Source organism: Cimex lectularius, unplaced genomic scaffold, assembly GCF_000648675.2.
Source record: "Cimex lectularius strain Harlan isolate CLEC.00 unplaced genomic scaffold, Clec_2.1 scaffold324, whole genome shotgun sequence".
Lineage (NCBI taxonomy): Eukaryota > Metazoa > Arthropoda > Insecta > Hemiptera > Cimicidae > Cimex > Cimex lectularius.
The window spans coordinates 156,500-169,344 of record NW_019392925.1 but is presented as its reverse complement, the minus strand read 5'-3'; the positions used below and the strand labels follow the sequence as shown (position 1 = coordinate 169,344).

The window sequence follows — 12,845 nt, the reverse complement described above, 5'->3', positions numbered from 1 at the left end:
AGCACTAACCAAAGGTTTAATTTATTCAGGTGTAGAAATGTGTGGTGATTAGTGACCGTTAATCGATAATTATTCAGAAATCGTGAGATGCGGTCTGATGTGATGTAGGTTTCAGAAAAACATTTTCTTTATCATGCCAACGTTTCGATCTTTATTGAGATCATCTTCAGTGAAAAAGTGAATTTATACAATGCAAAATATATCCCAGGCCCTGAAGATGATCTCAATAAAGATCGTAACGTTGGCACGATAAAGAAAATGTTTTTCTGAAACCTACATAACACCAGACCGCATCACACGATTTCTGAATAATTATTTATTCAAGGGTTGAGGTTTGGAGAGTAAATTTGCAAAACAAAAAATTTCTATCTTTAGTGATTCCTGTGATGCTGAAGTCTGTCTTGAGTCTTGACTGACCAATAAGATTATAACCAAAATTCGTTCATTAAAAACAATTTAAATTTTCGTTTTGTTTTTGAATTAATTTTTATCTTAGGAATATCAGACGACAAAATAGTACCAATTAGTATTATTCAATAAGAAAAGAAACATGCACTTTCAGTTTCTGTTGGTCTACGAGTTGGAAGTTATATGCTAAATTTTATGAAAGAAAGTTCACTTAGACAATGGGATGTAATGAGAACAAGTTTTATTAAATAACCACAAAATTTTGTATTTACATGATTCTTATAACATACAGTGACTTTACCTACAGTTAGATAAAAATTAAAACCAGTTTGACTCAAGGAGAAATTTGTAAAGGGAAAATATATGTAATCAATCACAAATGTTTAAAACTATTTTTTTTTTACATTTTCTTTTTTCTCAAAAAAAGTAGTTAATTTATTTCATTCTGTTGACAGATGACAATCAAAAATCTATCATTTAAATAATATCTAAATTATCTAATTATGGACAATACATAAATACAATTTCATTCTTAATTCTTTTTATCTTTATAAGACTACAGTTTATTTCCTTAACGTTCATACAATTTATGAAATAAAGACTATTTACATATTTTTCTCAAAATTGGTTCACACCAATAATAAAAATTTAATATATGGACAACATAAATTGTCAATTTTGTTCTATTTCTCATATGGAAATTTATAAAATTACTTTCTATAATAAAAATCTGAATTAATAAAATAAATATTGTAGTAAATCATTTTATCATATTCTATTAATCAAAATATACATACAATAAATAACATAGCCTGAATCCCAACTTTTTCACCAAAATTGGCATTAATTTAAAAATAAATTTATATCAGCAATTAATTAAACAGTTTGTTTTGCAAATTATAAAAATTTTATGAACTTTTCTTTTTATAAAAATAATAAAACTTGGATAGAAATTAAAATAAGCTGCGTCTGGGTAAATAAAAATTTAATACATACATCAAAATAAAACCTATTATTATAATAACACTGTTACTACTTTGTTGTACTTAAAATGAACTCAAATCTATTCTATAAAAAATATTGCTTTAAAACAAACTTATATGATTAAATAAATAGATTATAAATTCGACAAAACTAAAACCAATAAATATTTTCCTTAAATAATTTCTTGTTGGAAAGACATTCTGTACAAGTTTATTTGAAATGAAAACAAAAAACACCAATTATTGTAAATGTGCGTGCTTTCTTTCACTAGAGTAGTCCAATAATAAGAAATTATTCTAAGAATTTCCATACATTACTCATAAGTGAATGCCACACTTATTTAAATAATATAATTAAAATTGAAATGTAAAAAAATTGTTCATTAAGATCTGCAACGTCACAAGTTACTTTTTATCACTAAGTTAAAACACATAATCAGGTCCGGCCATATCGATGGCCCATCTAAACTTGTCACGTTGTGTCTTGTTATATACTTTTTCTATTGGGACGTTGTGCTTCTTACACCTGGAAAAAATCAAAGCATATTAGAATTGTGACAAATCGTCCAAAACAGCCGGCATGACTTACCAAGCAACGGAAATTCTAGGATCGAGATAGTTCAGTTTTGAAGTTCCCAAGGCGATTGTCTTATTCTCTTCCCTGTCCGTTTCTTGGACTTCGAGTTTTCTCAACTGTTCCTTTAATCGCTCGAGAGCCTTCTTCTTTTTATCAGCGACTATCTTCTCCTTGGCCGATCCATTTTTCGCATCTTTTTTTGCATACTTGTACTGCTTTTCAGCTTCTTCTATCTGTTCCCTCTTATTTGAAATCTTTTCTTTAAGATTCTCCATCGATTTTTGATGGGATTTTGGAACGGAACGCTGATGGTTACAGAGAATAGCGACTGCACGATTTGCCCGGTTATAAGCCAAGCACTACAAAAACAAAACAATGAAAAATTATGTTTTCCCACTTTTTCATTAAAAAATATAAAAAAACAAGTTAGTAATACCATCTCAGGAAGGGTATAATCATCTTTTGTAAGCTCATTCAACTGCTGTTGTAATGTCCATGAAGCATTGTAAGTACGGAACACTTTAGCCGTAAGTCCATCCATTAATTCTGTCAGATGCTTGTTTAAAACTGTTGTCTAAAAGATTTAAAAAAAGTGTAAAGACTTAAACTAATGATACAAATACAAATTAAATAAAAAAAGCCTTACATTTAATCTATCAAATAAATCATCACTTCCTTTCTTTCCTTCTATAAAAAGTTGTAGATTTTTAAAAACACGTTTCTCCACAGGCACTTCGTTATAGTACCTTATGGAATCTTTACCAAGGAAATCGAATACTACAACATATTCTTTGCCTAAAATTATATGAGATATAAATATTTATTATGAAGTAAAATTAAACTATTGTAATAAAACAAAGAAAATAAATTACCGTCTTTTTCTGGGAATAGCTGGATGTGTTCGACCCTTAAAGAACAACAGCCTACTGTATCTGCTTGATCTTCATCTTTCTCATTACCAGCCCTGAGCGCAAGCTACACATAAAAGATAATTTGTAAACAAACTATTCAGAAACTTTTTTTTTTTTTGTAGCTTATACATATTAGTACATATTAAAAATGTGATCACAATGTTTTTCTGACGGTCACAGCAATATGCTGGCACTCAGTATGAGGGATTAAGGGGCAAGGAGGTCTCGATGCCATTGACGGTTAAGGTGATGTGGCAGGTTCTGGGAATAAGAATGAGTAGAGAGAGCTCAAACTGGACTGTTAGGATGGATTGACAGGTTCATGAGAAACTCGGAATTGGAAACAGGTCAGTTCACTGAAAAACAAGTCGAGGTCGTTGTGGATAGTGAGGGTTAGTGATGTAGTAATGAGCTTTGATGATTTGTTTGAGGACTTTCGATTTGAAAGATTGGATGCACTGGATGTTTAATGGTGTCAGAACCCCACAGTCCAAAGAAGTCGCAGTTAAGACTTGTTAGGTTAGTTAGGTCAAGATTAAGTTAGTTTAATGTTGATGGTCAAGAAGGATTTTGGTGCTAAAAGTCTTCGTAATTCGTTCATGTCTTCCATTAGTTAAGTTGCCTCTTGTGTTGTTAAGTCTTGTGTGGGGATTCCATATCAGTCTGCTGTCTAGGTGTAGTTTTAAGTATTAGACTTGAATGGAAATCAGTATCTAATTGTTGTTGATGTACAGTGGAGGGCAAAGAAGAAAAATAAATTAATATTTACTTTATCAATAAAATACATAGCGACAGCTCTTTGTCTTATTTTCATTTCCTTGGATTTCCAGTCCTCCCTATAGTCTCTTCTGATTTTATCAATTTGGCTAGCAAGTTTACGGGCTGTCTCATACTTCTGCCAATCTTTTTCACCTTTTAGTTTTGAAGATGGGTTTAACATAACGTATTTTACTTGGCCCTGTACATTTTCAGTCCAGCTGGCAAGCCATGTAACCTACAAATTGTCGTAAAAACTTAATAAAAAAACTATTTTACATAATATAAAACATAAATTTAAACGGCGTCAAAACATACCGTGTTGTCGTGCTTCACTTCTTTCCATTTGTGACCAGGGGGTGGTACGGGTATCTTGGAATCTTTGCTGCAATTGATCGACACATCTTCAGGCATGACGCGCTTTTTAAGCATACCCATTTTAGGATGTTCCCCTCTGCCACGAAACAGACTCGGCGGTTCAATTTTAAAGTTTCCGATCTTTTCTTTGTGCCCGTCAATTATACAGAATCCGTATTCTTGTACTTGTTCCTCGTTCTTCTTTTTTAATTCCTGTCCAAAAAGAAGAAAAATCAATTACCTCAGAATAACATGAGAAAAATTAAAAATTAATCGCTCATACAAAATATTTTTGTGCTATTTCCATCATAACAAGGTAAACTGTTTTATGGGGGAGAAAAGAAAAGGAAAAAAGTAAATTGTTTGCAAATTGCTCGCCTTAAATTGAAAACAATCTAAACACATTCAACTTGTTTTTTCTTGCATTAAAATTTTAAAATGACTGATTATTGGCTTAAATTGTTATAACATTTTATATGTCTTCCTTAGATCTGTATGGTCATTAACGTGTAGCTTGGTCTTTTTAATATTTTGCTATTTTATTAGCACTTTTGCATTTAGCTATGTCCAGTTATAAACTGGGCACAAAAACAAAACAGTGAGGATATGCCAACCGAAATAGATAAATAGATAAAAAACAACCAACAATTATTATAAAACAGTTATAACTTTTTAAGGCCTAAATCAGAAATCATTAACCAAATAAATTTTAGTTTATATTAAATTTTGAAAGTTTAGACATTTTCAAAAATCTTTTTTTCCATTGTAAATCAAGCTAAAAATTTGTTTCTTTAGTTATTAAGACAAAAAGTTCCCTGCTACTTTTCCTTGAATTTTGTGTTTCTCAATGTATTAAGGTGATAAAAAAATAACTAAATTCTAAGTTTTGTTGCATCAACATAATGTCTAGTTCAATTAATTCTTCTTTTATCTAATGTCTTGGCTGAGATGAAAAAGTTAGTGTTATGAGCGGGATTCAAACCTACGACCTTCGACTCAAAATGCAGCTGCTCTAACCACTTGAGCTATCGTGACTTCAATCCACTCGGACACCAACTCCCCATCTCAACATACAACCTTTCGAATTTTCCCTCCTTTTTGCCATTTTTCAAATGTTGTGTAATCACTTATGAAGTGCCCACGAGGAGCTGTTAGTGGATTGATTACTTTTCATCTCAAATAATCTAATTTTTTCATCTCAACCAAGACCTTAGATAAAAAGAATAATTAATTGAATTAATTAATATGGACAATTATAATTGCTGGACATAGATTAATATAATGTTTAGTTTTCATACAATTAATTAAAAAAATTTCATAGTATAAACCCAAAACTTATTAAAAAATGAAATTAACTTTATTTTACTCAAGACATCGATGACTATACCATGATAATAAAAAGTTAAATTTCTTACCGCTTTTTCTTCTTTTGTCATCGCTTTCCTTTCTTCAGATTTCTTTTGAAAATAAGCGTTAATATGCCTGAAATTGCACTTGCTAAGATCTGTGATGAGCTCCCTCTCTTTGGGCGTCATAGTTTTTTTCCAATCCTTGAAGAAATTATTATTGAAGACCTCTTTTTGAGTGTAGTCGTGCTCGATCATTCGGCCGTAAAAGGTGGCCACTTCTTCTGCTTCTTCAGACAACCTGACTTCTTTGCCTGAAATAAGATTCGTTTTTTGTTAAGGGTTTTTTTAAAATAGTAGTTTTAATTGCTCACCATCATAATAAAACTTGACATCGTGCGGCAACGGCTCATAAGGAGGTGCAAAAACAGGACCTTTGTGCTCCAGGAAATTCCATTTGACGCCATCAGGTTTCTTTTCCTCTTCCCACCTTTAAAAGAAAATTATGTAAGCATGCTACTCGTATAAAATATTTCTTTCTACATAACTATGATTTATATCATTAGTATATATTATTAAACGACCATGAAAATTTAACCTTCTAAAAATAGATGAAGATATACGATTAACAAATTGTTCACAATATATGAAGGATATGTGAAGAAAAATATTTTGCCCGTAGGTGTTTGATGAAATAAACTTCATAAGTAGAGCACTACAGCCTTTTGGTTATTTCTAGTTAGAGTAAGGCAGGGTACAAAACTGTTATAAAAGACTAACCTTCACAAGAAAAGGAGGGGAAATGGAGGGGAATTTAAAAAAAAAAAAAAATTAAAAAAAGAAATGAGATGACACTAGTTTTACATTGGGCAAGAACATTTCTCTATCAAGCTACATATTTTACATTTTCCCAAAAATAACTGTTCAACCAGCTCATTAAGGAGCTCAATTATGCAAAAGAAATTTTGGTGAGGTCGTTCGAGAAGTCTGATGAGAAATGATAAAGAATCTGTACTGTGAAGTTACACATGTTATAACAAATATGATAAGAGCGGTTTGCTATATTTAGATCAAACATGGAATGTACAATCCAGGGTGTTCATTATTGTGTATATAGTTAATTTCTATAACACTTTCACTCCAAAGTGCATGAGTTTCCTATAGCCACTCTTGTCCTCTGTAGTGTTCAAGTTTTTCCAACACACAATCTCAACCTAGTTGTCAACTAACTCGATTTATTGACTTCATGTGCCCGAAAATCGAGTGATTGGAGTCTTAACTCTGTCAGAACACTTTTTTCTGTCTTGGACCTACCATAAAATGGTACATTCCTCATGTACGGCTTGTAAGGTTTTAAAAATCATAACGTTTTAAATTGTATATGGAATTTTTCTTTATATATTTATGCATTGGGTTTATTTTATTTTGTAATGGATACTGTTTTGGAATACCTGAGCGATTTTAATCAATTATTTATCTGAATTGTATTTCCGAGGCAAAATGGTTAAAATTTTATTCTGCATTTTTATTTTACTTGAATATGTTATTCTAGTAACATGAACACACCGACACAACAGAATTCTAATAATCGGCATCTTATTTGAGGAATTGATGCTCCTATTTCCAAAACTTCTGGGAGCATTTTTTTCCTTTCCCGAAAAATAAATTTTCCTGAAGCAGTCAAGTCTATGGAAGGAAAAAGGGCCTCATTTGAAACACAAAAATAGTCAAGTGTCAGTCCTCTTTCTAATTATATGATTTTTGTTTGTTATACTGTAATTTTTGTTATATTTTATTTCAAAATGTATATATACTAGATTAAAAAAAAAATTCTGCATTAAAAACAATTCAATTATTAGTTGTGTGATGTCTCTGACATTAACCCTGTGTATTTTAATATTTTTAGAGCAAATTAACTGCATATTTGAGTATTTTCTTGTATACAAATCCTGGGTTTTAGTTATAAATAAAACTTTCTGATTTGACGGGAGCGAACGAGGAGGGGGACATCTGCTTGTCTCTGATTACCAGTCTCTAGCATAATCCTCGGACTGTTTTGTTGGTAAAAGCCAGTTACAAACTTAGCCTGAAACCATGTTGAAATGGCCAACAAACAGTTGAGTTTGTATTTGTAGCAAGTCAGAATGCCCTAAACATAACTACTGACGGTTTGGACAAACCTATTACATTGTCAACTGACTGAAACCTCCTGGCCCCATTAAAAATAAAATAAATAAAATAATAATAATAAATAAATGAATATAAAAAAATCTCGTTATTGTACAAAACCAATACTCCTACTTTCTGCAAACCTCTGACAACACTCGCATATGAAACACTGCTTCCTATTAGCTGAAGTTCGACATCATTTTTTTAAATTAAAAACAGCATGCAAGACATTGTTCAGACCACGTTCACAAAGACCAAACTATTAAATAGAAGGAAAAAATTAACAATCTAACTACATATGTTGGGGAAAACTAAAAGCTAACGTTTTTTTTTTTTGCGCTAAAATAAATACTTAGAAGATATTAAACTATTATCAATTGAGATGTTATATATCCACAACATACCATTTCCAAACTTCCTGTTCCTCTTCTAGCTTCCTCTTTTTTCTTGGACTCTGAGTTGCACTCGTATTCTGTTCTTGTTTTACCTTTGATGACTTCTTTTGAGCTTTCGTTTTCACCTGAGAAAGGGCAACCCGGTTAGAATAATCATGCTTTTGTAAATGGGATCAATTCTGTAAAACATTATTAAAATTAAATGTGACGAAACTAAACCATGGTACCACTTACAGGTTTGAAATCATCTTCTTCTTCCTCTTCAGAATCGAAGGATTTCTTTCTCTTCTTCGAAGACTTTTGTTTTTCTGTCTTTAACTTCTTCCTCGAAGTGAGCGGTACGTCATCGTCTTCATCGGATTGCATAGAATGTTTTCGAGACGACTAAAAATTATTTGTTATTTTTATTTTTTAGTAAACCACATACAATTTTTGTTTATTCTTACCAATGGAATGTCTTCTTCAGAATCTTCTTCTTCCTTGAATGTCGATTCTTCCATTGTTGTTTCAATGTGCAGGTTATAACTATCATCGTCGTCCTCCTCCTTGAAATCATTCTCATCGTAAAATTCTTCCTTTTTCACTTCTTCTTTCAATTCAAATGATTCTTCTTCCTCTTTAATAAAACTAACTTCTTCTTTCTTAATGTGTACTATTGGTTCAGCATGTTCCTGAAAAACAGTATAAAAATCATATTTTACCATCTGAACAATTAACTGCAGTGGTAGTTTAAAAAAATTAGTTAATACTTACTACTTTTTCTTTTGAATCTCCACTACTACTCTTTCTATGTTTATCTAAAAAGAATAAAATAAAATAAATAAATTTCACAATAAATAATGCATACAGACAACACCTTAAAGTACAATAATACATTTATAAATAATAATTGGATTAAATATGAATTAATTTAGATTAATCTTTCAAATTAAGGCAAACACCCTGTACAAAAACCAGAAATAGACAAAATAAATTTAAAATATTTATATCACATGTAAGTCCCTACATCATTAATTAACGGTCACTAAATATTACATATATTTGTTTTAATAAAGTGGAACAAAACTTAAAACGTTAATAATTTGTGGTTCTATTTTTTGTAGTTACTAACTTTATTTTTTATTTTATTAAATTAAATCAATTAAAAAAATGTTTAACAACCATATAAATTGAACCACCTATAATTTTTATATTGTTACTAATAAATTAGACATAGTCATTTTCTTGTAAGAAGCTTTCATTTTGTGAGATAAAGTACACTGTCCAGTTCACCTGCTATCTTTTAGAAAGAGGTTGACAAAAAGCCTATACCTGGACTTAACCCACTGACAGGTGGTGCTTTAAACAGGTACTTTAAGCATTCATTTCGGCTTTTGGTACTTTAACAGTACAATACCAACCTTCTTTCCTATCCTTGTCTTTATCTTTCCTTTCCTTGTCTTTACTGCTCCCACTGCTGCTACCATGTTTCCTGTCCGAGGAGGATGAGGAATGTTTCTTGTCCTTCTCTCTGTGTTTATCACTCCTTTCCTTGTCTTTTGAAGAACTGCTCGAACTGTGTTTATCCTTTGACGACGAATGAGATTTGGAACTTGATGAATTGTGCTTACTGCAAACATTTAATAAAATTTCCAGCATTTTTTTTCCACCAATGAAATAAAAATTTAAAAAATATCATGTGGTAAATTTATTTTTTTTGAAGTTTTTACCTGTGTTCTTTGTCTTTGTCCTTGTGGGAAGAAGAGCTGCTGCTTTTTTCCTTTTCCCTATCCCTATCCTTGTGGGAGGAGCTCTCCTTTTTCTCATCCCGATGCCTATCCTTATCTTTGTCACGCTGTCTATCTTTGTCCTTGTCTTTATCCTTACTGCTGCTGTTGTGTCCATCTTTTGACTTTAAAATGAAAATAAGACAACGATTAACAAAAGTTTTAATAAAGCTATTTATGAATTTAAAAAAATATATGTACAATTAATACAAACACCAGTAAGGAAATTGTATAAATGATTTTAGTATTGAAAAACAAGGTTTTTTTAAGGACAATTTTTGATTTTAACACGCTTTGATTGGATCAATGAAATTTTTTCAATTCACCAGATATAGTTTATTGTATTTTCCAATTAAAATTTAAATGGTTGTTAATGTTCAGTTATATTGTGGCCTTTCCCACTACAAACTCTAGTGCTCATTCATAGCACTTTCACCCTTCTCACAGAGGCCGCCCAGTGGTTAACTACCACCCTCCCAATCCTTCCTGGCACAAAAGTGGCCTCTATTTGGTTATAGGACTCGCCTTATGAAATGCTAATATGCATCCAACGGCCTGCTAAATGTTAAATTGTGAGATTGCCTCTCGAGGTATTAGATCAAAATGATTGGAAACTGCATATAAAATTAAGACCTTTTTTTTCTATTTTTATCATGGTTACTATGTAGACAAGCAAAAATGTTGGGCGTTTTGATAAGCAAATACAACTGGGCTCTCATAAATTCACATTTCAAATAGATTCATAAAATAAAATGGTTCACCTTGCATAATCATGAAAAATTCGCTGAACTCTTGCCTTGTTTATTCTGTTCATTTAAATTTATATTTTTGTGAAGTGCCTTATTAAGAGAAGTGCAACAAAATGCTTTATCATTCAGTTTTCTTTTGGTTAATAAGGGGTGAAAGTTGGTGAGAAAAAAATTGTACTGTGATCCCTTGCTATTCTATGAATGTCTCTTGTCTCTTGTTTTTTCCAGGCGGTTTTGGCCAAATGTGTAGTATTTTTGGCTTATTTGTTATGTACAGTTTGAACATTACTTAGTAAAAGGAAATGTGGTTTAGATGTAAGGGGTTAACCGTAAAAATGGCTTTTAAGTAGGGTAACGAGATATATTTTTTAACAATGATTCCATTTTGTAGTTATCCCTGTGATTGAAGCTGATGTGCCTGTGCTCTTTGTTTATATTGTAAAGTTAAACCAATATGACTGGAAACTAAATATAATTGAGTGTTTCAGGTGAAATAATCAGAAAAATTTGCTGAACTCTTGCCTCATTCACTGTGTTTTTATTTGATTACTCTTTTGGCATGTATTGGAGAAGGGAAATTAAGTGATGAAAAAGATATCGGTGAAAATGTGTTTGCAGAAAGCCAATTCTCTTGTTAATCTATGAATTTCTTGTTTTCCTGAGGAAATGAGGCCAAAATTTCAAAATCTATTAAGCATTTCTACGTTAATTTTCAATGTGTAATATGAACATGTTATTTTGTCAATGGTATACCCGTTTTATAAACTGAAAGACCAACACCATGGGATCTGATGGTGATGAAAAGGTGAAGTTAGGCCAAAATGATCGGATACTTGACGAGTACATATAATTAAATGGTTTATATTGCACAATCGTAAAAAAATAGCTTAATTCTTGCCTCATTCATTGTTCATTTGACTATATTTTATAAAAATTTATATTTTGGTGAATTCGTTTATTAAGGAAACGCATAACAAGATGCTTTACCACTCTAATCTCAGTTTCTTTTGGTTATGTTGGAGAGATTGGTGAAAGTTTGGTGTTAAATTAATTGGAGTTTGCTCTCTTGCAAATCAACGAATGTCTCTTATTGTTCTAACCACTTTTGTCCAAAAAGTAAAGTATTTTCATGTATAGTATGAACATTACTTAATAAAAGGAAATGTGAGTGAAGTGTAAGCGTTTAACCGTTAAAACTGCTTTTAAGTATGGAAACGAGATGAAATATTTAATTACCTTTTCTTTGTCTTTGTCCCTGTGACTGGAGCTGCTGTGCCTGTGCTCTTTGTCTTTGTCCCTGTGCTTTTCCTTGTCCTTATCCCGGTTTCTGTCTTTGTCTTTGTGCTCCTTGTCGCGGTGCCTGTCTTTATCTTTTCTCCTCTCGCCGTCCCTGTCCCTGTCCCTGTGCTCCTTCTTCTTGTGCTTTTCGCCGAGCCCGTTGGAAATGCCGTTGACGAGCGGCGTCCCTGAAACATTCCAGGACGTAATTTTCGCCGTACATGTAGCCGACCCGGCCGTCGGACCGAACAGAGCGGCGCTTACCTTCAGACGGGTTATACTCGCTCTTGACTTTTTCACTCGAGTGGATCACCTAAAACGAAATTAAACCCTCTTTTAATCTACGCGAGTTGAAAATCCTCGGAAATGGGTGAAAAGCCTCAATAAACCAGTATTAAAAAGTCGCCATATTGGCCGTACTCTAATCTTTGACTTGAGTTGTTAAAACACTCTCGTCAGAAGAGTTACGCCGAAAAGCAATTTAAAAACAAACATTTTGAAATTGTAGACGAAAAATTCACTTACGGATTCGCCATGGCCGTTTTCCACGTATCCCTCGCTGTCCATAATAAGAAATGTTTAAAACGTGCCGAGTCCTCTTATCCGTACGTGGGGACATACGCGTCAGAAAAACAGAGTTCCCAGCCACGCTCAGCGCTCAGAGGCTAAGTCCGAAACGGGAAGTGCGCACGCGCCCGGAGTTAGTGCAATGGCCTTTCACCGGACCGAGCGTCTTCGCCTTCCTTCACCACTTCACTTCGCACCGATTTGATGCCCAGCGGCCAGCGCACTTTGTTCCTTTCCTCGTCGTTCCACTACTTTCAACGAGACTTAGACAGATTGGACGATCGCTAATTCCAGAAAACTATCTGATATTTTCAACCTCGCCTCACAACGCAATTTTCACTGTTAACATTATAGAGCAAAGTGCAAAATTAAAATTTTTCAGACAAGCTTATAATATTAAGAAAAAAATCCCATTTTGTATTTTCAAAACATGAAAAATAATTAAAATTCCTAAGTTAATTCCTTACTTGGCCATTGATAAATAATCAAATCCTACTTTGTTTTAGATTTAATTATTACAGTCTTTGTTTATTTATTTATTTTCACTTAGACAGGCAAATAATGCCTATTAAATACAAATATA

At 32.3% G+C, this 12,845-nt stretch overlaps 1 protein-coding gene across 2 annotated transcripts; it reads right to left on the bottom strand.

Annotated features, from left to right (window-relative positions):
• Positions 1-1,376: 1,376 nt before the first annotated feature.
• LOC106665673 (DNA topoisomerase 1) lies at positions 1,377-12,587 on the bottom strand. Of its 2 annotated transcripts, XM_014392281.2 has the most exons (18): positions 12,221-12,587; positions 11,960-12,008; positions 11,654-11,883; positions 9,612-9,793; positions 9,303-9,511; positions 8,656-8,699; positions 8,349-8,573; positions 8,137-8,286; positions 7,912-8,027; positions 5,713-5,828; positions 5,408-5,652; positions 3,954-4,205; positions 3,649-3,873; positions 2,841-2,943; positions 2,615-2,763; positions 2,405-2,542; positions 1,981-2,327; positions 1,377-1,917 (listed from the first exon to the last, which is right to left on the bottom strand). In XM_014392281.2, the coding sequence occupies exons 1-18, from the start codon at positions 12,260-12,262 to the stop codon at positions 1,815-1,817; spliced, it is 2,925 nt and encodes a 974-aa protein (XP_014247767.1). In that variant the 5' UTR covers positions 12,263-12,587; the 3' UTR covers positions 1,377-1,814. The 2 variants fall into 2 exon arrangements, with proteins under 2 accessions (XP_014247767.1, XP_014247768.1); XM_014392282.2 differs by lacking the exons at positions 7,912-8,027; positions 8,137-8,286; positions 8,349-8,573; ... (4 more) ...; positions 11,960-12,008; positions 12,221-12,587 and adding an exon at positions 5,937-6,075.
• Between the last annotated feature and the right edge of the window lie 258 nt (positions 12,588-12,845).